Source organism: Sphaerodactylus townsendi, linkage group LG02 (genome assembly GCF_021028975.2).
Source record: "Sphaerodactylus townsendi isolate TG3544 linkage group LG02, MPM_Stown_v2.3, whole genome shotgun sequence".
Lineage (NCBI taxonomy): Eukaryota > Metazoa > Chordata > Lepidosauria > Squamata > Sphaerodactylidae > Sphaerodactylus > Sphaerodactylus townsendi.
Genome location: NC_059426.1, coordinates 86,740,739 through 86,764,037, shown reverse-complemented (window position 1 = coordinate 86,764,037; position 23,299 = coordinate 86,740,739). Strand labels below are relative to the sequence as shown.

General features: G+C 41.6%; 1 protein-coding gene across 1 annotated transcript in view; it reads left to right on the top strand.

Annotated features, from left to right (window-relative positions):
- The window catches only part of INSC (INSC spindle orientation adaptor protein), a 202,494-nt gene extending 183,898 nt beyond the window's left edge, over window positions 1–18,596 (top strand). Inside the window, exons 11-14 of the mRNA XM_048486732.1 lie at window positions 28–94; window positions 2,565–2,720; window positions 10,024–10,100; window positions 16,129–18,596. Of these exons, the coding sequence (XP_048342689.1) occupies window positions 28–94; window positions 2,565–2,720; window positions 10,024–10,100; window positions 16,129–16,257 (429 nt within the window). The 3' untranslated portion in view covers window positions 16,258–18,596. The remainder of the gene's footprint in view (window positions 1–27; window positions 95–2,564; window positions 2,721–10,023; window positions 10,101–16,128) is intronic.
- Window positions 18,597–23,299: the final 4,703 nt, after the last annotated feature.

The window sequence follows — 23,299 nt, the reverse complement described above, 5'->3', positions numbered from 1 at the left end:
TCAAAATGTTCCCTCTCTCTAATATAGGTTGTGACAATATTAGCCAACATGTCTGTCTTGGACCAATGTGCTTCAGAAATACTTGAAGGAAATGGTATGTATTTCAAATGTTACAGGTATGAAACACAGACAACATGGGGAGCCAATCCTAAGAGGGAAGGCAAGCAGCTTTAGGAGACCAAACTGGGATGTGGGTAGGAACCACATATGTTTGTGGTGCTGACCCAGAAAAGAGCCTTGACCCCCAGAGCTGCTTCATTGTCCTGCTGGATGCCAGTGCAGTTGACAGAGTTCCCAGGGGTAGAGTAGATGTTAGTCAGCTTCCACTGGAATTTTGCACTGGGGATGCTGCTCCACAAAAACAGTGGCATAAATTCTGTTTCTTCAGTGAGGCTCTTTGGATGGCAGGAGGGATTTTGAATTTCTCTCCCATTTTTGCCATTTGGAGCCCCTTAGAGGTGGTGCAGTGCCACCTTTGCCATGTTGTCTCTAGTTGCCATGGCACTCTCTCCACTGTCTGATTGCGCTCTTAAAGAAAAAGTATATACATTTGAGCTGATTTCTGTTAACTGTGAAGAATTTATTTTTTTAACCATCAATACAAGTTAATCCGTCTAATACATTTGATTGATGGATTGATTGATTTATAATATTTTGCCTTGTTTTTTTAAAGCACCATCAAAGCAGGTTACAAAATGTACAAAAAAATTGAAAACATAGGAATCAACAAATAGATCTAGCTTACCCCTCAAAAACAACTAGGTGTCAAGTGTTAGAAGTCTTCCTGAATAATTCTGTCACACAAAAATTCTGGTGTTTTAGCAGCGTAGAAGTGTTCCTGTTAAATTAAGGAAGGTTATTTCATAAAATAGGAGTGGCTTCTTAAAAAGCACTATATCCACCACCAACCTAACAGTAGGGAACAGGTTTCAGATGTGGTGTTGGAAGACTGCTGCTCAGCCCTTTAGCCTTTGACTTTTGGAGTCCCACAAAATTATAGCTTGTCCTCTTATGTCCTACATGAAGCAGTCAGGTAAGATCATCCAAGGATTTGGGCTGAGCTGTCACCAATATGCAGATAACACTCAGCATTATGTCACGCTTCCAGCTGATCTCAGGGAGGCTGTAGAAATCCTGAACCAGGTCTGGAAGCAGTTTTGAAGTGGATGTAGGCTAATATACTGAAGCTTAATCCTGGCAAAATGGAATTGCTACTGGTGGGTGGACATGTGTTTAGAGTGTCACCCATTCTAAATGGAGTTGTGGTTCCCTTAAAGGAACAGAAGTGTACTCTGTGGGTGCTCTTGGACTACTGCTGGATAAGCAGTTGGCATCTGTAGCCAGGAGCGCCTCTTACCAGTTACCATCAGCAGCCTGTTCTGGAAATAAAGTATCTGGCCAGTGTGGTACATGCCCTGGTTACATCTAGATTAAACTATTGCAATTAGCTCTATGTTAGACTGCCCTTGAGAAGTGTTTGCAAATTTCAGTTGGTATCGAATGCTCCAATCAGGTTGTTGACTGGAGTGGGTCATAGAGACTGTATCACTTCAGTCTTTGCCCATTTATGCTGGCTCCCAATTTATTTCCAGGTATGATTCAAGGTTCTGGTCTTGACCTTCAAAGCCCTATACAGTTTGGGGCCTACATACCTAAAGGATTGCCTACTTATGAACTTGTTTGACCACTGTGTCAACTTCAGAGGTCAGAGGTCATCTTCAGAGGTCTTTCTGATATTAGGGTCTTCTCAGTCACTGTACCAAGGCTCACAAACTTTGCTGAAAGATTCATCTGTGCCCTTCTGTTGCCATCTTCTGCCAGTGCATGAAGTCTTTTTTGTTTTATTTGGCATTCCCTCAATGATCCCTCCTTCCCAACCAATGCTTTAATTGATATTTTAATGTTTTGTTAGTATTTTAACTTAGTTTTTAATTGTTTTAATAGTAGTGTATTGGTGAGGGGTTAATTGAAATAGTTTTAAAATGTGATTTCATCATGTAAATTTTTAAATTTTAGTTACTTTGATGCCTCTTTTAAAGGCAGAATGATGGGATACAATTTTTATAAATAAAAATAATTTATAAATAATAGGATTAGATATCTTCTGTTAACTTTTCTACCCAGAGGTTAATTTCTGAGATTATCAGTTTCTACCTAAATCATGTTTTTAGTCAGAACAATTCACCTGAAATAAAGTTCATATCTGTTACTTACAACATCTTAAAAAGTTGAAGATAGCTTTCATTATTTGAAATAAATATTTCCTGCTCAGAACCACAATAAATAAATAAAACTTTACTGAATCATCATGATACCATAAACAATAACCTGAACCAGTTTCCTGTTTGTGCATGTGTGCTTGGAGGGATTTTTGGGTGTTCATTTGTATTTAGTACGTTTACAAAATTTAACTTAAAAATTGTACTTTTTTCATGATATGAGGATATTTTGGGGAGTTATGAAATGGCTGTTGATACTTGGTTGGTGCTGTATATTTTGCCTCATTTTTATTGCTGCTTTTGTGCGAAAAGTTTTAACTATAGTCGTTTTTCAATTCTTTGTAGGTGTTCAGGTTTTAATGGAAATGCTGTTTGAGAAATCATCATCTGGTAATTCATCAGAACTAGCTGCTTGTGAACGAGTTCAGCAAAAAGCTGCAGTTACACTTGCCCGTCTGAGTCGAGATCCTGAAATAGCACATGCTGCCATAAAGCTCAGCTGTAAGAATTTTAATGCTTTACCCATGGTGTAAAATATGCTAAAATTCACATCCTATGAAGACTCAGGAAGCAACAGCTTTTATTGTCTTCATCGTGGACTCTCATTCAACTCATGTAGTTTCTTGCTAGGTGCCTCATCAGTTGCATTACATCAAATTACTAATGTTTAGATTTCTTTTTTCAGTTCATGCAATCTTTTATTTCTTTTCGTATACTGAATGTGTACATACTGAATGAGTCTTAGGAATCAGGTGAGCCAAACACAGATAAGCAGCTTGTGCATTATCATTAGTGGTATGAATTTTCTTGTCACCCTTGCCACTTGTGTTTGCATGTCTTTTTTTTGCCATCTAGTCATACCTGACTTATGATAGAATCATAGAATTGGAAGAAACCACAAGGACTATCAAGTCCAACCCCCTTCCATGCAGGAACACATAATCAAAGCACTCCTGACATATGATCATCCAGCTTCTGTTTAAAAACCTCCAATGAAGGAGACTCCATCACTCTCTGAGGCAGTGAATTCCACTGTCAAACAGCCTTGACAGTCAGAAAGTTCTTCCCGATGTTTAGTGGAATCTCTTTTCCTGCACCTTGAATTCATTATTCTGTGTCCTAGTCTCTGAGGCCTAAGTGTAGAATCTTACATTTATCTTTGTTGAAATTCATTTTGTTAGTTTCAACCCAGCTCTCTAATCTGTCCAGATCATTTTGAATCCTGCCCCTGTCCTCCAGGGTATTAACTACCCCTCCTAATTTGGTATCATCTGCAAATTTGATTAACATGCCCTCTATTTCATTATCCAAATCACTGAAAAAAAATTGAATAGTACTGGGCCCAGGACAGAACCCTGTGGGCACCCCACTAGTCACTTCTCTCCAGGATGAAGATGAGCCATTGATGAGCACTCTTTGTGTTTGGCCAGTCAACCAAATCCATTTAACAGATGCATTGTCTAGTCCACATCTTTCCAGCTTACTTGCAAGAATATCATGGGGCACCTTGTCAAAGGCCTTACTAAAATCAAGGCATGCTACGTTCACAGCATTCCCTTCATCTACCAAACATGTCACTCTATATAAAAAAAATCCCTTAATTATCTGCTCAAGAATCTTTCCTGGTATTGATGTCAGGCTGACTGACTGGTAGTTGTTTCGGTCCTCTTTTTTCCTCCTTTTGAAGATGGGGAGAACATTAGCTCTCCTCCAGTCTTCTGGAACTTCTCCTGTTCTCCAGAAGTTCTCAAAGATTATAGGAAGTGGTTCTGAGATTACTTCTGCCAGTTCTTTTAATACCCTGGGATGTCGTTCATCTGGCCCTGGAGATTTGAATTCATTTAAAGTATTCAAGTATTCCTGTACTAGCTCTTTATTCTGTGCTGAATTTCCCCTACTGTATTTTCTGATCCATTTCCCCCCAGTTGAACACTGTTTTTCTTTTAGAAAAAACGTGGCAAAGAAGGTGTTGAGTAGTTCTACCTTTCCTTTGCCCCCTGTTAGAATTTCACCATCTTCTCCACACAGTGATCCTATTATATCCTTTTTCTTCCTTTTGCTACGGACACAACCAAAGAAGCCCTTTCTATTGTTTTTAACATCTTTTGCAAGTCTGAGCTCATTGTGAGCTTTAGCTTTTATGAATTTCTCCCTACATGTCTTGGCTATTTGTTTGAATTCCTCATTAGTAATGTCCCCCCCTTTTCCATTTCTTTTACATGTCCCTTTTATATCTTAGCTCACTTGAGAGTTCTTTAGACATCCATCCTGGTTTCTTTAGACACCTCCTGTTTTTTCTCCTCATTGGAACTGTTTGAAATTGTGCCTTCAAGATCTCACTTTTAAGAAACTCCCATCCATCTCGTACAGGTTTCAGTGATGCCTTTTATATCATATTTATTATGCAGTGTTAAGAGTTCCAGTTCATCCTGTTCATCCTGTTCATTACCCATCCTGTTCATTACCCATCCTGTTCATTACCCATATCATCCTGTTCATTACCCATACTTTGTGCTTTAGTGTAGAGCCATCTAAGGCTTTGGTTCATGCCCCATGGAAAACCCATCCCTTGCTAGTAGTCCCTCGTCATGAAACCACAGTACAAGAAGCCAAAACGTTCCTGGTGGCACCACCTGCAAAGCCAGTTATTTACCTCCACTATTCTTCTTTCCCATCTGGGTGCATGTCCTTCAACTGGAAGTAGAGATGAAATGACAACCTGTGCATCCAGTTCCTTCAGTTTCCTTCCGAGAGCTTAAGAATCCTTTCTGATGTTCTGAAAGTTATGTCTAGCAGTTTCATTTGTTCCAACGTGGATTAAAATGAAGGGATAATGGTCAAAGGGCTTGACAAGTCTTCTCAGCCTCTCTTTATGACATCACGGATTTTTGCCCTGGGATTTTTGCCCCAGGCTTTCATCCAGATAAAGTTGAACTAAAAATCAACATGAGAAAAGCTGTTTTAACTTTTGGAGGGTTATTTTCAGCCAAGAAATGGCAGTAATTTAAGGGTTCCCCCCAAATGCAGATTTGTTTCTGACATTTTTGGGTCACATTGGATCACTATCTTTAAAAAAGAATGGAAGGAACCACTCTCTCCCCTTCCTCTTCCCTTTACTTACCACACAGGCTCGAAAGTAGCAGGCAGCAGAGAGCTGAACATGAGGCTCAGTCTGGCTTAGTTCAGCATTCAGCTGGATGCTGCTGCCCTCAAAGACCATGGAGACTTTGGAGGCAGGGGAGGCCACTTGGACTTCATTGTGGTCTACTTCCTTAGACAGGAGACCACTTGGACTTTGGAGGTGGCAGGGGAGAAGCAGACCTAAGTGCTGGTCTTGGTATTCAGCTCTGTAGTTTGGAATTCTTTGGAATCAGGTTTAAAAGATTCCCCAAAATTTAAAAAGCCAGGAAAAAAACCCTATACTGATGTGAGGTTTTGGCTTTTTAAGGTCTTTTTTTTTAATTTCTGGGTTTTCTAAACCCAAACCTGAAAAATACTGAAAAAATAGTGAATGACCCTAATGACAACCCCTGGTGAGGTTTTCAAGATAAGAAACATTCAGTGGTGGTTTGCCATTTGCCAACCGCCACCTAACAACCCTGGTATTCCTAGGAGGCCTCCCTTCTAAATAAATGCCAGGGTCAAGACTGCGTAGCTTCTGAGATTTGACAAGAACTGACTGACCTATCCAGGTCAGGACATTTATGACAGTCAATTAACATGCATGCACTTAATTGTTCAGGAGGAAAAAAAATCCCCAGATGCACAAGTTGAAATAATCCTCAGACATGGCTATGAGGATGACTATTGCAAATAACTATTGCATAATTAAGGTTTTTGCATGCTAACCCATATGCCACAACCATCTGATAACATTGTTCAAGTTTAATTTGCCAAGAGCTACCCATAACCAACTATTCTTGAGTAGGGAATTATGTATAGGGACCGCAGTTGCAATGGTTGTGTGAATTATTCTTTACTCCTCTTTGAATTAGTGATACCAAGAATTTCACTGTGCATACGATCAATAGATGAATTTACTGTGTTCAAAGGTCAGATCTAAACCAATCATTTGATCTTTTCAGCCATGAACTCCTGCTGAAAAGGTGTGCATTATATCTTCCCCAAGGTGCACATGCTCAAAGACACAGGCGATTAAACTGATTGGCAGCCATTAGTGTCACAGGAACTCCTTAACTGAATAAGGGTAGGATTTTATTGAAATGCAGCATTTACTGAAGACTGATTTATATGATTTCTGAGTTATATAATTGTCTATTTAAATAATTGCTGCTGAAAGGAGTTGGGGAGGTGATAGATTTCAGTCAGACTGTGTGATAATGCACATGCCCCAAAAGCCAGTTGTGCAATACTACATGGTTAGTAAGGAATACACTGAAGCAACCTGTTGAATGCCCAGGAACAGATCAACTATCAAATTAATTGTAAAAAATCAGATCTCTGTTTGCAACTGGTAAACAGGAAAGGAGCCAGTGGGTATTTCCAGACCTTTATCCAGACCTTTAATTCACAAATGTACATCCAGACTTTTAATCCACAACTGAGTGAAAATGAGGGGCACTGTTATTAATGCCATTGTTGCTCAATTTGTACTTGAAACAATTGCAAACAGCACAGGCATGTCCATTTTGTTTTCCCTCGTTTCTCTTTCATACTGGATTTAGGTTGCCTTCCGGTTTCTCCACAATGTGGTGATTCTATTGCCATGATTTTAATTTATGGTGATACTGAAGAGTAGTTCGATGCTACGCTTTGTTAATAATTCAATACATTATCATACTGCTGCTGCAGAATAATGCAGTTCTTGAATCATTTGGTAATGCTAATTGCTGGATTGTCTCATTGGATATCATTGAAACATCCCATTGCAATCATCTACATCATAAATACTAACTGGTCTCCCAATTAGAGGAGAGAGAGCACTTCAAACACCAACAAAACTTAGGAATTTATATATATATATATAGACTGCAGAGATGGAGAGGGGGGCAACATTTTCTTTCTTTCTTTCTTTCTTTCTTTCTTTCTTTCTTTCTTTCTTTCTTTCTTTCTTTCTTTCTTTCTTTCTTTCTTTCTTTCTTTCTTTCTTTCTTTCAACACGCACGCACGCGATTGCCCAGCACCACTATGCCAGAAAAGTTTGGTGAATGTTTTCCAGTTTTAAAAAGTTACATTTTTAATAGAAAAAAGGGCTGATCATGATTTGTGCAGGAATGTGGGATGATTATATGAAAAATGGTACATAACTAGCATTACTGAACTGATTAAATATCCATGTGTAATCTGCCCTTCCTTACCTAATTCCACAACATTAACATAACTAAATAGGATGGCAGCCTGTTCATAGCTGCCTTTTCAGGCAGATCCACACTGACTCCACCACAGCCAGCTTCTTCTCCTGGATTTTTTTATCATCATCTGCCCACTATGTGCCAAGAGGTACCCAGCCCCATCTCCCTCCCCGATGCACCACACAGCCACTGCCAGGTTCAGAAAGATGTTGCTCAGCACCAAGGACTATTCCTTCTCAGCCATGTACCACTGCACAGCCAACGATGCACTGTTCTGAACATGCCTTCTACCACTTTGGATGTCTCTGGGAACTTGTGATGAGTTTATGTCAGGGTCCCCCTCCAGGGTACCAAAAGGGGTACCCGGTTGCCATCCCACCTATCCCTTTCCAGGCGTTGGTACCTCCCGGCCTCACCCCTGGTCATGTGGGGTGGTTCAAATTGGGTGCCCTAATACACCCCAGGCTATCCAGCCCAGACTAGGCAGTCAAGAGGAGAGTCTGTTCACAGCACAGGGCTCCCTTCCTCTAGCCCTCCAGCCCAGACTAAGCAGCCAAGAGGAGAGCCTGTTCACAGCACAGGACTCCCTTCCTCTAGCCCTCCAGCCCAGACTAAGCAGCCAAGAGGAGAGCCTGTTCACAGCACAGGACTCCCTTCCTCTAGCCACTTCTCTTCCCTGCCTGCTATTCTCCTCCTCCACTAACCCCTGTGTCTTCTTCCCAACCTCTCCCTGCTTCTCCTCCAGCCTCCAGTCTCCTGTCTCCGTCCTTCCCTTTCCCACAGCCACAACAACTCTTCCCCAGGTGTCCTCGTTCCTCTCCTTTTATTCCCTCCCCACCCTGCTCTGTTCTTGAAAACCCCTCCCTTCTCCAGCCACGCCTTCCTCCCCACCGGGCTCGGCCCGGCACCAGCTGTGAGGCCGGGACGCCGCCTCCTCCAGTGCCGCCTGCCTGCGGAGCGGCCGGCCGTGACTGCTCCCGTCCGGGGAGCGTCAGGCCGGCAGAACCCCCGTCGGTGGCCCCGGGGATCTCGGCCGCAGTGTCCGCCGGCCGGAGGCGAGGCCCCGGCCTCAGTCCAGGGCCGGGGTGGCCGAGTTCCGTCGGTGGCGCCGGAGCCGCCTCGGCGTCGACGGAGGGACTCCCCGCCTCCTCCATCAGGCGCCGCGCGGGGAGCCGCGCTTCTCGGTCCCGCTGCCGCGTGGGCGACGACGGGGGCGGCCCTCCCGAGCCCTGTGGGGAGGCTGGCCGGGCCGAAGACGGCGGAGGCGGCAGCAGCGGCAAGTCCGGGGAGGGGTGGGCCCCCGCTCCCGGACAGTTTACTTAAACCCTGCCAAATTAGTTATTGCCAACACAGTTCATGACCAGGTTTGTTTAGCTGACTCTCATCCTGGTAACATGAAGCAGGCAAAAACAAGTCTATGTCCATGACCAATTAAGGGGAGCCCAAAAATTTCTGCTTGGCCCCATGCCCCAAAGGCAGCCACCTTTCTGGGCTGTGTGGCCGTGTTCTAGTACCATGTTCTCCTGATGTTTCGTCTGCATCTGTGGCTGGCATCTTCAGAGGATCTGAAGATCCCAGTGATTTCAGCTGTGAAAGCCTTCAACAATAAAATGTTCATTTTAATGTATAAATTCAGATTCATGGTGGTAGAAAATCTCATGAAGTCATAGCTGACTTATGGTGACCCCATAGGGTTTCCAAGGCAAGATAGGTTTCAAGGTGGTTTGCTATTGCCTGCCTCTATGGGAGCTGACAAAGTTCTGAAAGAACAGTGACTAGCTCACAGTCACCCAGCAGGCTTTGTATTTATACCTTTATCCAATTTATTCATTTAACTTTTTTCTACCTCTATCATACATAGGTAGAATTCATAGAACTCAAGGGTACCCAATGACGTTAATGAGCAATAATTCAGGACAACCAAAATAAAACTTATTTATGCATTGCGTAATTGTGAAATTCACTGCCAGTGGAAGTAGTAATGAGCACAACATACAGAATTAGATTCTTGAAGGGTAGGTTTGTCAATGGCTAGTTTACATGGTGATTAAAAGGAATCTCTATATTAACAGACAACAAACCTGAGAAGGATGGTCCTAGGAAGCAAATATTAAGGCAAACACTTGGCTTCTGTGCCAGGATCTCAAATTCCCACTTGGGAAATTCTTGGAGATTTAGGGTGGTGACTGCGGAGTGCAGATTTTGTAGAGTGTGTGGAAGGTCTCTGGGAATGTGATGCTGCAAACCATCAGAAACTGACAGAGGAACTTGTCTCTGTAGTAGAAAGATCTGCTGTGATTCTGGAAGACCTCCAGGCCCCAAGGATGGGCACTCTATTCTATGCCCTGTTTGTTGACCCTCCATGGTAGCTGGTTGGTCACTGGGTGAAGTAGGATGTTAAGCTAGATGGACCAGTGGTCTGGTACAGCATGGCTATTATGTTCTTAATGTGAATAATTTTAGTTTTGAACATTTTTGTTTGGCATTTCTAGGTATACCACGCCTCATAGATCTCTGCAGGTCTCCTATTGAAAGAAATAATAGTGATTCTGTTCTGGTGGCATGCCTGGTAAGTACGTTCAATTATCTCTTTTCATTATCCTTTCTATTGACCTCAAAGGTAAAGGTATTGCAGTTCATTTCACAGCTTCTCCTGTATCTAAATAAAATATCAGCTCTTTTTGCTTTCTAACCACAGTGTACCATGGTGAATAAAGCTCATGTGCATTTGATTTCCCCAGTTAGTGACCTCTTGAATAAAGGGCATGGAGGGAAGGCAGGAGCCCCTCCCCTGAAAGCAGTCCCAAGCAGGATCAGGGCCCCCACAATATTTTAAAACAAGATAATGCCTATGATAAAATGACCACAGCATCCTCAGGTGTGCTGTAGCTCCCTGTAACAACTGAAATGTGTTCTGATATATTTTCCCAAGTATTTTTACTTTTAGTTTGTATAGGATGTTTGTTAGTTATCATTTTTTTTCTTGTAAAGATCACAGACTGCAGTTAACTTTCACCAATATCCTTGGTTGTTCATCCATGCAGAGCTATGCACCTGGCTGTTTATCCACCAGGGTCATTTAGAGGGAATTAGTAAAGGAAGAATAGAAATTCCAAACATACATCGCACACATCCCTTTTAGGGAATCAGACCAGTAGTGGAGTTTAAAGGGTGTACAATTGTTCAGCTGGTGGCAGGCGGTCCAGGAGATAGAAGGGGCTATGGTTCCATGCAAGCAGCTTCAAATACTCCCACATGCACACTGACACCACAGCATTTCAGAGAAAGTCACGGAGGGAGAGGGCTGAAGGGTTGAAGATCAGTTCATCAGAGGGACTTTGAAAAAAGGTACCTGTATTTTGTTCCCACAAAGATGCCTGTAAATCACCCACGAGGCGTGGTTGCTGCTCGGGGTGGGGAAAAGCAGGACCAGCAGATGCAGCCCCAGTAAGGGCAAAAGGGGAGCCATGCTAGAAATGGGCTAGCATCACCAGAAGAAGGGAGGGGCGAGTCGAGACTTTAAAGGGGCTTGCCCACCTTTGTCTGGACCATGTGCTTGCCGGTGGACGATTTGCCCTCCCACCTCTCCCTAATTTTCTATGTTAATGCATGCTCTTTTTGTCATAGCCTAGACACTTGGCGGTTTGGCGCATGGTTATGGCTCTGGAAGGGCAAGGGGAAGGGAGCTAGGGAGCTACACCTTCCCCTTGGGAACGGCAACAGTGGCAAGAGGTGACCGCCCCTTCTGAACCGGGCCGAAGGGGAACATCTCTGGCCAGAAGTGTCTGTTGGCAGAGCCCCGCAGTAGAATGAAGCTCGGGACTGTAGCTGTAGCTGAGCTGTAGCACGATACCCGTATGACCAGATCCAGACCCATGCTTAACCTCACGCTTCTGCTCAATAAAATGGCTATGGCCAATTTATTACCCAGCAATGGAGTAGTGTGTATTATTGGTAAAGGGCCTCACACAAAAGAGAGCCACCCTCGGACAGAAAAAGGAGTGCTTTTTTTTTTTTTTTGCTAATAATGCAGCAGGAGAGGAAATGGTTAAATTTTGTCTCTCTTCCCATGTTTGACAAAGTAATTTTGGTAACTGAATTTGCAAAAGTTTAAAAGAAATGTCAGAAATGGTAATGTGTAGTTGAAACTGAAGAGGCAGCCAGACACATGCATTTTCAGCCTCTTTGTTGAAGTGGATAGTCTCCTGTGTGGGAAGGGAAGAGGGCTGCCTTTCCAGGGCAGCCCATTGATTAAATTCAACCTAAACTTTGTGTGGTTGCTAATTCTGCCCCTGCAGTGGCAGACTTTTAACCCACTCCCCTCAGCTGTTCTAGGGGCAGTCTCCCAGCCTTTAGGATCACCATTACAGGGTATTATCAAAGGCTTGCACAGCCAAAAACTACGGGCGGTTGTGGGTTTTCCAAGGTGTGAAATTGTGGTCTGGTGTTACTGTGACATACCTGAAGATGCCAACCATAGATGTGGGCAAAACATTAGGACCAAAAACTACCAGACTATGGCCATGCAGCTAGGAAAATGCACAACAACCAATTCAGGTTAAATTTTTGGGCTGCAGCAGGAGGTAGCGTTTAGAAACCGCTCTTTTCCATCTGCAGAAATTTTGGGCAAGAACCAGGTCCTATGCTACCCAAAAATATCTGGTTAGAAGTTATGCATTGTTAAGAGGCAGTTTCCTGTACCTATTGCAGGAATGTAATTCTTAAAGATTTTTAAGAAGTATAGAAAGTTTATGACTGAACAGAATAAGGCTATTTTAATGGATGCTGCAGCCAGGGTGGTGTAGTAGTTAAGGTGTTAAACTAGAACCTGGGAAATCCAGATTTGAATCCCCACTTATGCTATGGAAGCTTGCTGGATGGCCTTTGGCCAGTCACACACTCTCAGCCCTGGTCCTGGCTGGTATTTGGAAGGGAGAGCTCCAAGGAATACTAGGGTCATAACACACAGGCAGACAATGACAAGCCATCTCTGAACATCTTTTGCCTTGAAAAACCCATGGAGTTGAAATAAATCAGATGTGACTTGATGGCAGAAAAAAAAGATGGTCCATATGTCTTCAGAATTATATTGAAATGATAAGAGTCTAAACATTTTTTTGGATTATCCTTATGTGAAAAGTAAATAAAAACATTTCATATTCAGTCACACTGCACAGGTTAGGGATGAAAAAAGCGGCAGCGACTCACCACGGTCGCCATTGCTGCTGGGGAAGGGACAGCCTCCTGTTGGCTGCCGCCTTCCCTTAGGCCTCGCAAGCTCTCTCTGCTAGCGATGCTTCAGGCCTCAAGGGCACCCAGCAGTGACAGGGAAGGAGGGTCGGGCACTGGCGTAATGCCCATTGGGCAAGGTGGGCAGCTGCCCAGGGCATCACCTTGTGGGGGGCATCAAAATGCTGGGTTCGTTTTTGGATATTTTTAGTGGTTTTCCATTTTTGGCCTGCAGGGGGCGCAGTTTTTAGGCTAGTGGCACCTTTGGGAGTCCATAACTTTGGACTCCTTGAACCAAACCTCACCAAACTTGGGGGGTAGCATAAGGACAGTAATGATACGCTGAAATTTTAGTGCTGATATGTCTAAAAATGCACCCCCTGCACGCACCAATGTCCTGATGCAAAAAAAATTTGGTCATGGTGGAGTGGCCGCCCATGGGAGGGCATCCAACTCAGGTTTTGCCCAGGGCTACAGTTTGCCTCGTTATGCCCCTGGGGTCGGGCAGACTATATAAGGCCTAGCCCCCATCCAGTAGCCAGAGCACGCGAGTTTCCCACCCTCTCCTCCCTGTTTGGCATTTGTTAATGCATGTTTGTTTTGTTAAATGGTTGGCAGGTTGCACATGGGGGACTGATCTTTAGTTTGGGGTCAGTGGGTGAAATACCCGCTTTATTGGAACCTCCTTATGAGGTTTGGGGTGGAGCAAGTCAACGGGTAACCTGCCCAGACATGGGCTTCTATGGCTTGCGCCTCTGGCAGCAGTAGAGTCTTCAGGGAGTGGCAGCTGCCCATCTGGAATCTCACAGCTGCTCCAGCGTGTGTTAACTTTCCATCAAAGTGCTGTAGAAAATTTAGGTGTCTGGGGGACAGCATTTGGGCTGCCCAGCACACAGATCAGAACCCATGCTGCGCTGTACGCTTTGTTTACCTTGAACCAATTTTGTTAAATAAAATGGCTATGGCCAACTTTTACCACACAAGAAAGTTTGTTGTACTCAACTTTATTCTGTAAGTCCAGGAGGGTTTTAGCTACTTCCCTCAAGCAGCAATAGGTCCAGCAGTGCAACTATGTCTGTTTGATTTGGCCACATTCAGGGGCTGCTAATAAGTTATCTGGGACAAAGCTGACACAGAACACAACTTGACCATCACTGCAGACATTAAGACTGATAAGATGAAAGGCAAGCTCAGCACCCACTGTAATGGCATTCCCTAGCGTTCCTCCTCATTTTCTGCTGTATGAATACTGGAAACTTAAGGGTACACTACCACATATGCCCCACTCACTACAACGTTGAAGATTTTTATCATGAGCACATGTGACATCCTGCTGTTGTATTTCTACAAGTTTTATGATCTGATTCTGTTCAGTTCCCAGTATACTTACATTTTGAACAAATCTGCCCCCATGATTTTACAACAGTAGGATTTTTAAAGTTGGAAAGTACTGGTTTTCTAGTTTAGAATAAATTTCTTTTCTTTTAGAAGACAGCTGTTTTTCATTTTAAATTTATTATCACATTGCTGCAAGCAATATCCGGTATTTTGTAACTGCAGTCTCACAGCAGATAAAATAATTTCTGTAATAGCTACATTATTTTTAATGAAGAAAAGTGGACAATATTTCTTTGCACAATGGAGTTTTGTACTCACATTTTTGTGCCCACATGCTTGGAAATCATGTGATTTATTATTTGTAATACAGTAATGCTTGTAGACACCAATCAAAATGGAACCAGCAGTATGCTAAATACTGTGCAAAGATAATTTCTGTGTCAATTTTAAATCGTACAGTTTTAAGTAGATAGATGAAGTGGCTTGCCTGGGGTCATGCTATAAATCTTTATAGGACATAAGAGTCCAAACAAAAGACTGACCCTCAAAGTGCTTCACTGGCATGAGCCCCGTCGAGGTGAATATGCCAGCTGAAGGGTTTTAGGGTCTAAAGCAAAGGTTACTTTCACTTTTTTTCCCCAAAAAATTGTGCCATCAAGTCACAGCTAACTTTTGGGTACCCTGTGGGGTTATCAAGGCAAGAGACATTCAGAAGTTGTTTGCCATTGTTTGCCAGCCTCTGTGTCACAACTCTGGCATTCTTTGGAGGTCATCCATCCAAATATGAGCCAGGGCCAACCCTGCTTAGCTCCTGAGATCTGACATGGTCAGGCTTTCATGTAGCATGGTTTAAAGAGGTCTTCTAAAGCATAAAAGGGCAGAGATAGATATCACTCTCTCTTTTAATTCCTCTCTCTTCAGTGGGAAAAATCAAGACACAACTTTATTGTTTACAGATTCCTTCCTAAAGGACCTGGTCCACCCCGCAGATGCCCCCTTTTAACCAATCAACCAGAGGAGTGGGGAAAAAATACCCAACCAAAAATGATAGGGTAAACCAAAAAGGCTGAGGAAACAAAAAAATATAAAAATATAAATATAAAAGTGAACCAATTCAATTATGTGTACTTATTTTCTGGTGTGTGTGTGTGTGTGTGTGTGTGTGTGTGTGTGTGTGTGTGTGTGTGTGTGTGTATGTTTATTCTTATTATGTCTCATCCATCTGTAGAAATATCAAGATTTTTATTGTTAAAGATCTTTGCTTCATTGTATTAATCGAACACTTAGGAAGAAATTAAGCAGAGTTCTTCAACACATGGAGATGTTTTAGCTTCTTTACTACAATGGAAAAGAGAGCAAACATTCTGGGTTGGGTTCCAAGTATTTCAACAGAACAAAACTCACAGAATGGGGCTTTTCCACCTTTCCCCTCTTTCTGTTTCTGGAGGTGGGGGGACTGTGGGAAAGCAGAGCGAGGGTCTGCAATAGTCATGGGTAATTGCCCCGCTCTTCGGACTACAGAAGTACAATTGTGTTGGCAGAACAGCAACTCTGAATCCAGCTTTCTACCTTTAGTTGTTGATCGAAAGTGTGACTTGAATTTAAGAGTTCTAACAATTAAGATAAGCTTATTTAGTCTGTCTGGACACTTTTATTCCTGGCACAAACTGCTCAAAATTTACATTCTTTATCCACAGAAGTGTTTTCTCAGAAGGGCCAATGTTTAGAAACTAAATGAGTTTTCTGACAGAAAACCAAATCTGTATCTTAATAATATAAGTACAGTAAAACTAAATATTTTGGGACAGGGTCCCAAAATAAAGTTGCTGTTGTTACCCATTCTGAGCCTTATAACTCTAAATATGTAAATCAGTTGCAGAATGTTTATTTTTATACCTTGTACAAGACCAAACACACATCAGTAATCTGTTTTATAGCATAGTCAACAACTTCACAGCTGATGATATGCATCTAGCATTGCAGAAAGCAAGCTTTGTATTCTAAAAAAGAATTATCAAATTTTCCTGCAGGCAGCCTTACGGCGACTAGCTGTGATGAGTCCTGATGGCCTTCAAGAATCAGATTTTCAGCAGCTGGTAAAGCCAAGGCTTGTGGATTCCTTTCTGCTTTGTACCAATATGGAAGAAAGTTTTGTATAAACAGACAATGTAGACAAATAGAGCAATGTACCAAATAAAGCAATTGATGCTATACAGGATTGTATTGCTAACAATATTATTTATAATTTAATTTATTATAATATTATTGTATGACTATACATTATAAGACCTTAAAGATGGGCAAAGGAGAGGAGGGAGAGCTCCATCCCTTCTAATTCCCAGTCAACTATGGGCTCATGCTGGTGTTCTTTGGCTGTTGCATAGAATGGGAGACTAATGTATACCTTCTTATTCATCCAGCTGCTTCTTCCTTCTCAGATAAGAAGATAACCAGTGCTCTGAATCCAGGACAGTTGGACAGATATTTGGGAGATACATATATCTTTGATATACTCTATATTCTTCTGAGGGGGAAATGACACATCACACTCCTTTAAGGAAGAGCTGACAGACATGTTTTTTTCCTAAAGTAAAACAAACAAACAACAGTTTTAAGATATTTTGATTTGCAGTGTAATAACTATTCATGGTGGAAGGGCTAATCACTTTTGCAGTAATTCTTTTCATTTCTAAAAATTTCTGTTACGGCTTGCTGTGAATGTTTTTTTCTAGCATATTTCTATGTTCAGATTTAAACAGATTTTCTGATTTATATTTGGGACTCTGTGTATGTTTGTTATATATATTTTTACCACAGCTTTTTTAAAACAAAAATGTTAGCTGATTAATCAACTACACTAATTTTAACAAATTACTTAGAAGAACACAACATAGATTAACACAATTCTGCACTTATTAGTAAACAGTAAATTCTCATTTGATTTCACTGAAAGTGGATTGTAATTCACGACGATGAAATTCTAAGGTGCTGCCACACATATCACACTTGACATGCAGCTGTGCCAAAATGTGATCTACCACCAAAGCAACTGCTCCTGATAAAGACATAACATTTAGAACTGTTTACAGTGATGATCACTAACATTGTGACATCATTTCCTATACCCATGTATGGCTGTGAAAAATGTGTATAGGGAGTGTGAATGTGTAATGATTCTAAATGTTATTTCAACATCGTGGCACACCCATAGCAAGTGTAACATCATAGGGCTGTAAGAAACTAAAAATTATTCAAATCCAGTAAACTTTATGTACAAACCTGTGGATTGTTCTACAGGAGCTTGATATATCTGTGCAATCTGAGCCATTCCTCTTAATTTTCTGTTGAAAAGCACAGACTGGGGATATTGTATTTTGTTTTTCATTCAAAAAATACAGGTTTTTTTTTTCTGCCGTGCTTTATTGACCATGTTTCAGTCCTCAGATAAATGGGGCTCTGATAAATCTCCTGTTGCTTAAAAAAAAAAATTTCCCCTCACCAACCACCACTCCAGAGACTTATGAAGTGTCTCAGTTTTTTTCTGTCATACACTTAAGATGGTTGGGAAATCTGCCAAAAAGCAACTCTTCTTTTTATAAAGTCATAAATATATGGCATAAAAGAGACTTACTGAAATAAAAACTCAAAATGGTTTTATTTGTCTCTCTTGAGGGAATGGAAAAGTCAGGTTAGTAAAGAGATTTCAGAAAATAAACTGAACAGGTTAAACAAAGCAACAGTATTGAGGTACTTAGGGTATTTATAAACTTAGCTATTTTGTAAGTTATTTTGTAACATAAGTTTCTTGAACAAATAGTCTTTAAGATGTCTTTAAGATTAATTACAAACACACAATTTCCCCAATTTTTCTTCCTTAAAACTGGTTAGGGATCACTCTTTCACTTAGGAGCTATTTTCCTTAGAATTGGATAGAACTAAGGAGCTATTTCCCTTAGTGAAGGACAATCAGATCACTCACTTCATCTTTTTTTTCTAAGCAATTGTATTCCTCTCACTGCAACTGCCAGGCTCCACTGTCAGTTATCAGTTGTCAGTTTCTTTAACACTCTGTCTCAACTGCTGCTTGTAGAATCCTCACAGTTATTGTTTTTCCTTTTTGAACCTCCTGTCAATCAAGGTTCTATGATGGAACAGCTCATCATTATGCAGCTGTCCATACAGGGGTTTAGGCATACATAATGAGAGCAGGGAAGCAATCAATGGATTTTGAAAGGTTTGTGGCACAGTGCCAGGCACCAAGTTAAGCTTTTGTTTTCAGAGTTTCCAGCACCATTCATGTAACAGTGATTTCGTGTTAAATTAGTGGAGATGTTTAAATACATGATCACACATTACACATCTCTGTCATGGGCAGCAAGAATGTTGAAACATTTGCCTTTGTATATGATGTAGGAGATATGTCTTTTCATATCATTTCTTTGTATCTTAAATGTTTCTATTTGTTTTTGCTTCTAACAATATTAAAGATAAATTTGCATTGAATCCCCTGATCTGAATGTAATTTGAAATATTTTAACATACAAAAAGTGAGCAATATCTCTGCCTGCAACTACATTGTCTCACAAGCAAGATTCACACAAAATTGTGGGTTGATTTTTCCCAACCCCTAGCTTGCTTAAAATGAAGCACAAGCCACAAACAGAGGAGTCAGTCTGTTACCCAGCTTAACAGTATGCAACCTTATTTTTATAGAGCAATGGGGAATTACTTGGCTTGGCAATGTGAGAGGCAGGCTGGGAGGGGATCTTTTTAGACAACTATACCAGAAACAGCTTGAAACGTATCTGGAGAGAATTCACAAAAGACCAAATTGCAGTTTAAATATTTTTATATAAATTTTGTTTGCAAGCAATCATACAGTGAGACGTTAAGGCACATACACACAGTTCCTAAGTATATAAACAGGGAGGAAAGAGATAGGTTGGATGATAGAATGGGAGTTTGGGGAAGCAGCAGACTTATACATTAACTAAATCAGGTGATGAAGATTTAGAAGAAAGCAAGGATTTCTATGCCAGCATAGAAACCCAATGCGAAGGACGATATCGTGTCTCACACCAACGTGACCAAGAGAGGTTCAAGCTAGTATTGAGCACTGAACTTAAGATGTGTAGCTCTTTTATAGGGTGGATCGCTGGTTTGACGGGAACCTCAAGCTTAGGTTTCATTTTTCTGAAACTGCTTGGGATTTTCGTGCTGAACTTGTGGGGCTTGAGCTAATTAACAGCTCTATCGTCTCTGCTTCCCAGGACAATAGGGTCAATTGGTCCTAGATTATATCAGTGATACCATGAATGGTTTATGCAGAGATGCTTCCTAAAGTTTCTGCCTCAAATTTGGCTGAGGCTTGAGTGAATCAGGAAGGGATCTTGTTGTTAAGGAGATCGTATCTAGAGGTGGGGGAAATGCAAGGAAGAAGCAATTGTTTGAAGAAATGTTTTCTTAAAAGCACAGTATCAGGGGCTTCCAAAGAAACAGCTTAGTGAGGTGTGGTGCTCAGGAGTTTAAAGGAGTATTCTGGCAGGGTGGGATAATCAAAGATTCATGTCCTTATTATGAGATGTCCAGATAGTATTGCTTGGAGTAACTCATAGATTTAATTACTGCAACCAGATTGTTTTGCCTTAGGCTTGCTCTCAGCTTGGACACTCTGCTATCCACCCACACAAACATGGAAACTGGCATTTTGCAGCACACAGCATGAGAAATAATATGGAATCCAATATTTTATAAGGCAGGGGATGAAGGCCATGCTAAGAAGTCAGAAGTGGGCAGTTAGCCATTTTGCCCTGCTGGTCCCTCCCACCTTCAGCCTCCTCACTGTAGATAAGAGAGAGTGAGGTCCTATGTCTGTGTCTCTTTGTCAGGTTTCATATATTTGTTGGGAAGGTTTACTGACATAGTTGTTTGAAATATGTTTCCATTTTGTATTTTAGAGTTTGTGTGTGTGTGGCATGTGGGTGTAGTGTAGGATATTTTTTCTGCCCCCTCTCATCATGATGGCTTACCCACTGGGAAGGAGCTGATTAAAAGGTCAGGCTATTGAAAGTTTTGGAGCAAGCTGCCACATTGGAGCTGCTGTAGAGTGGAAAGTTAAGCACAGCCGGTTTAAGCTTGATTGAGCAGCCAGTGCCATTCTCGTTAAGCTGAATAGTAGGATTGAGGTTATGGCTGATAGCTGAAGCTTGCCATTTGGACAAGTTTTTTTTGTGTGAGTTGGGAGTTTACCTAAGGGAGATGCACTGTTTAGTTGGTGGTAGCCCTGAGTGAGACTTTTGTTGGGTGTTTGATAGATGACACAGCAGGGTTAGGCAAGCTTACCATAGGATTAGAGTCATTGGCATCTGCCTTTATGTGGCTGAGTTCCTTGGAAAGTGTCAATGTCAATGGAGTGCATTTTTCTAGGCAAGCCTGCCTAGCTGATCAGGATTTCCAGGTCCAATTGGATGCTGCTGGGAGGAACAGGTTTGGCATACATTTTATTGGTGGATGTAGAGATGACCACTCAGTTGGGAGCAGCAAGGTTTGAAGGCTTAACTTAACTGCCCTAACTGCCGCTGATAGAATGTTCACTCTTGAAAATTTCTCCCCAACTGCCTAACTGCCGCAAATAGAATGTTCACTCCTGAAAATTTCTCCCAGCAAGCAATCTCTCCACAAGGAGAATTTCTAAAATTAATTCCAAAATTGTAGTGTAGGTCATTTCCTGATCTTTTGCTTCCTTTCATTTAATTCATTGGTAGAACAACACAGGCCTTCAATGAAGTGGCATAGAAATATCCTATGCAATTAAGTAATAAATAGAATGAAACAGCGTACAACTGTAGTGCCATCACATCAAGATGGGTTTCTGCCAAGGTTTTCTTTAACCACATATGTACATTGGTAATGCAGAGGATGGTAAAAAAAAAAAGAAATAATAGAACTGACAGATGTGGCAAATGACACAAGAACATGCAAAAATAAGTTAAAAGTGTAACAATGGAATACCCCTAAAGCACCACAGCTGCTTCAAAAATGAGTCTAAATAATAACAAATTCAAAAATCCAGGAAGAAATATGGGGAAGAAGAATTTTAGAGGCAATCCTAAATATATTAATGACATTATTGAGGCTGCATTTCAAGTTGTTGTATTGTCTAAATCTCCTTGAACTATTATCTTTCCCCAGACCCAACTGCTTGTGGAAAAATCAGGGTTTAGTGTGTTTATCTTTTTCCCTTGCGGCAGAAAGTTCTTATATAGCTGGTTGTCCAGGCAGCCATCCTGTCCTTCCTGAGGGGTACTCCCTCTCAACTTAAAACACCTCCTAAATATGCTAGGGGCCACTGAGCTACAACATTGGCCAATGCTCCAAGTCTCTCCTTTCATGGCACAGATTAGAAACAGAAGTAGACATTAAAAATTGTTCCAAAATAAGATATTTGATCTTTAGGCCATAATGGATAGGCAGGAAAGTTAGGATGTGAAATGAAAAAGAATGATTTGTCAGAGTTAGAAACATAATTGTGCTCTTCCCTCTTCAGTTATCTCTTCTGTGATATAATATCTTTCACAGGCAAGGTCTGTGTTTTGGCTCATAATATTAAAATGTCTCCTCAATAATTACTATAATTTTAACTACATCTTTTTGTAGTACTGAAAGTGTTTGGCAGTAAAATGGATGTGTTCTTCTGATGGGAAATTCTGTTGGACTTGAAAATGAGAGGATAAGAAACTGATTTTGAATAGAACTAAAGAGATAAAACCAGAGGAAGCATAATAGATTTTTAGATAATTGATTCAGATAAATTTCATGATTAGGTATATCAGTGATCCTTGAAATGGTCAAAATTTTAAACCTAATAAATATATTGTCCATTTCCTGGTAGAAAAATATATAAAACTAATGGGACCTCACTGTGAAAGCGTGCAAAAAGTACACATTTGATGTAATTTGCCCATGTCCTTAAATCCAAGTGGATAAGGTATTATGAATTAGCTGACTTTCTGGTCTATCCCCAACTTAATGCCAGAATAAGCTTTTATTTAACAGAATAAGTATATCAAATGGCTAAAGTATAATATTTCTATCTATGTCTGGTTCAGAGTGCAAAGTGTCATGATGATGAACCCTCAGCCATTGGATGAGCAGGACATTCCGCTTACCCATTGGTTGAGGATTTGCCAGGTGTGACAACGAACCCTCAATGGATGGGTGCACAGGACTGTCTGTGTGCCCACTGATTGATGGTTTGCCAACCAACCCCCTTTCAACTTCCCCCCAACCCAGGACCGACCCAGTCTCCATGCTGGCAACCCTCCATGCTGTCCTGGCAAAAACCCTCCTGCTTTCTTCCACCCTCTCTTCACCCTGACCTCTCCCAGACAAAAGTCCTCCTGCTTCCCTCCTCTCCCAAACCACATGCACAAAAGCCCTTCCACTTCATTCCTTGCCCTCTCTCCACCATCAGGCAAATTCAGGCCTGGCGGGGCAAATGCAGCAAATTGGCCTCCCCGTCAGCTATGCAATGACTCTCCCATTTTCCCCACACTCTCCTGAGCTACAGACCAAGCCAGGCACATGCCTCATCACCATCCCCACCAGCCATGCAACATCCCTCACACTTTTGCCTTCTCTCCCAACCCTCACACCAAGCCAGGCCTGCTACTCTCCCACCAGCCCTGGCACCCACCTCAGCATTTCCCCACCAACCTCCCTGCAACCCAAATAAAAAGCGAAACCCACCTGAACAATGGAGAGTGGCGCCCTCTGATAGGTCTGGTTTGGGCAAATGCTGGTGTAGGGGCAGACTCTGCAGTACACTGCTACACTGCAGAGCTATCTGAATTGGGTGCCACATGCAGGAGAATTGGGGACAACCTGCAAGTCACTCCATGATATAGAATGAGGACCTTGAACCAAGGCAGTATATTCCTTATACATTTTTTTCTAACTGAAAATAATTTTCTTTCATTTACACCCAACACTGGCTGAGAAGCTTACCGGTATTTTTATCCACTGAACAAGGTCCAATGGAAGGTAAGCAATCTCAATCCTGCTACTGAAGCTTCTTTTTATCACTTATTTTTTTCCTTCAAAACTTCCTTGAAAACTCCTCAACACTTGAAAACAAAATCCTATTCAGAGTTACTGAGTCTAAGCCTATTGATATAACTGGGTTAGATTGGAGTAACAGCA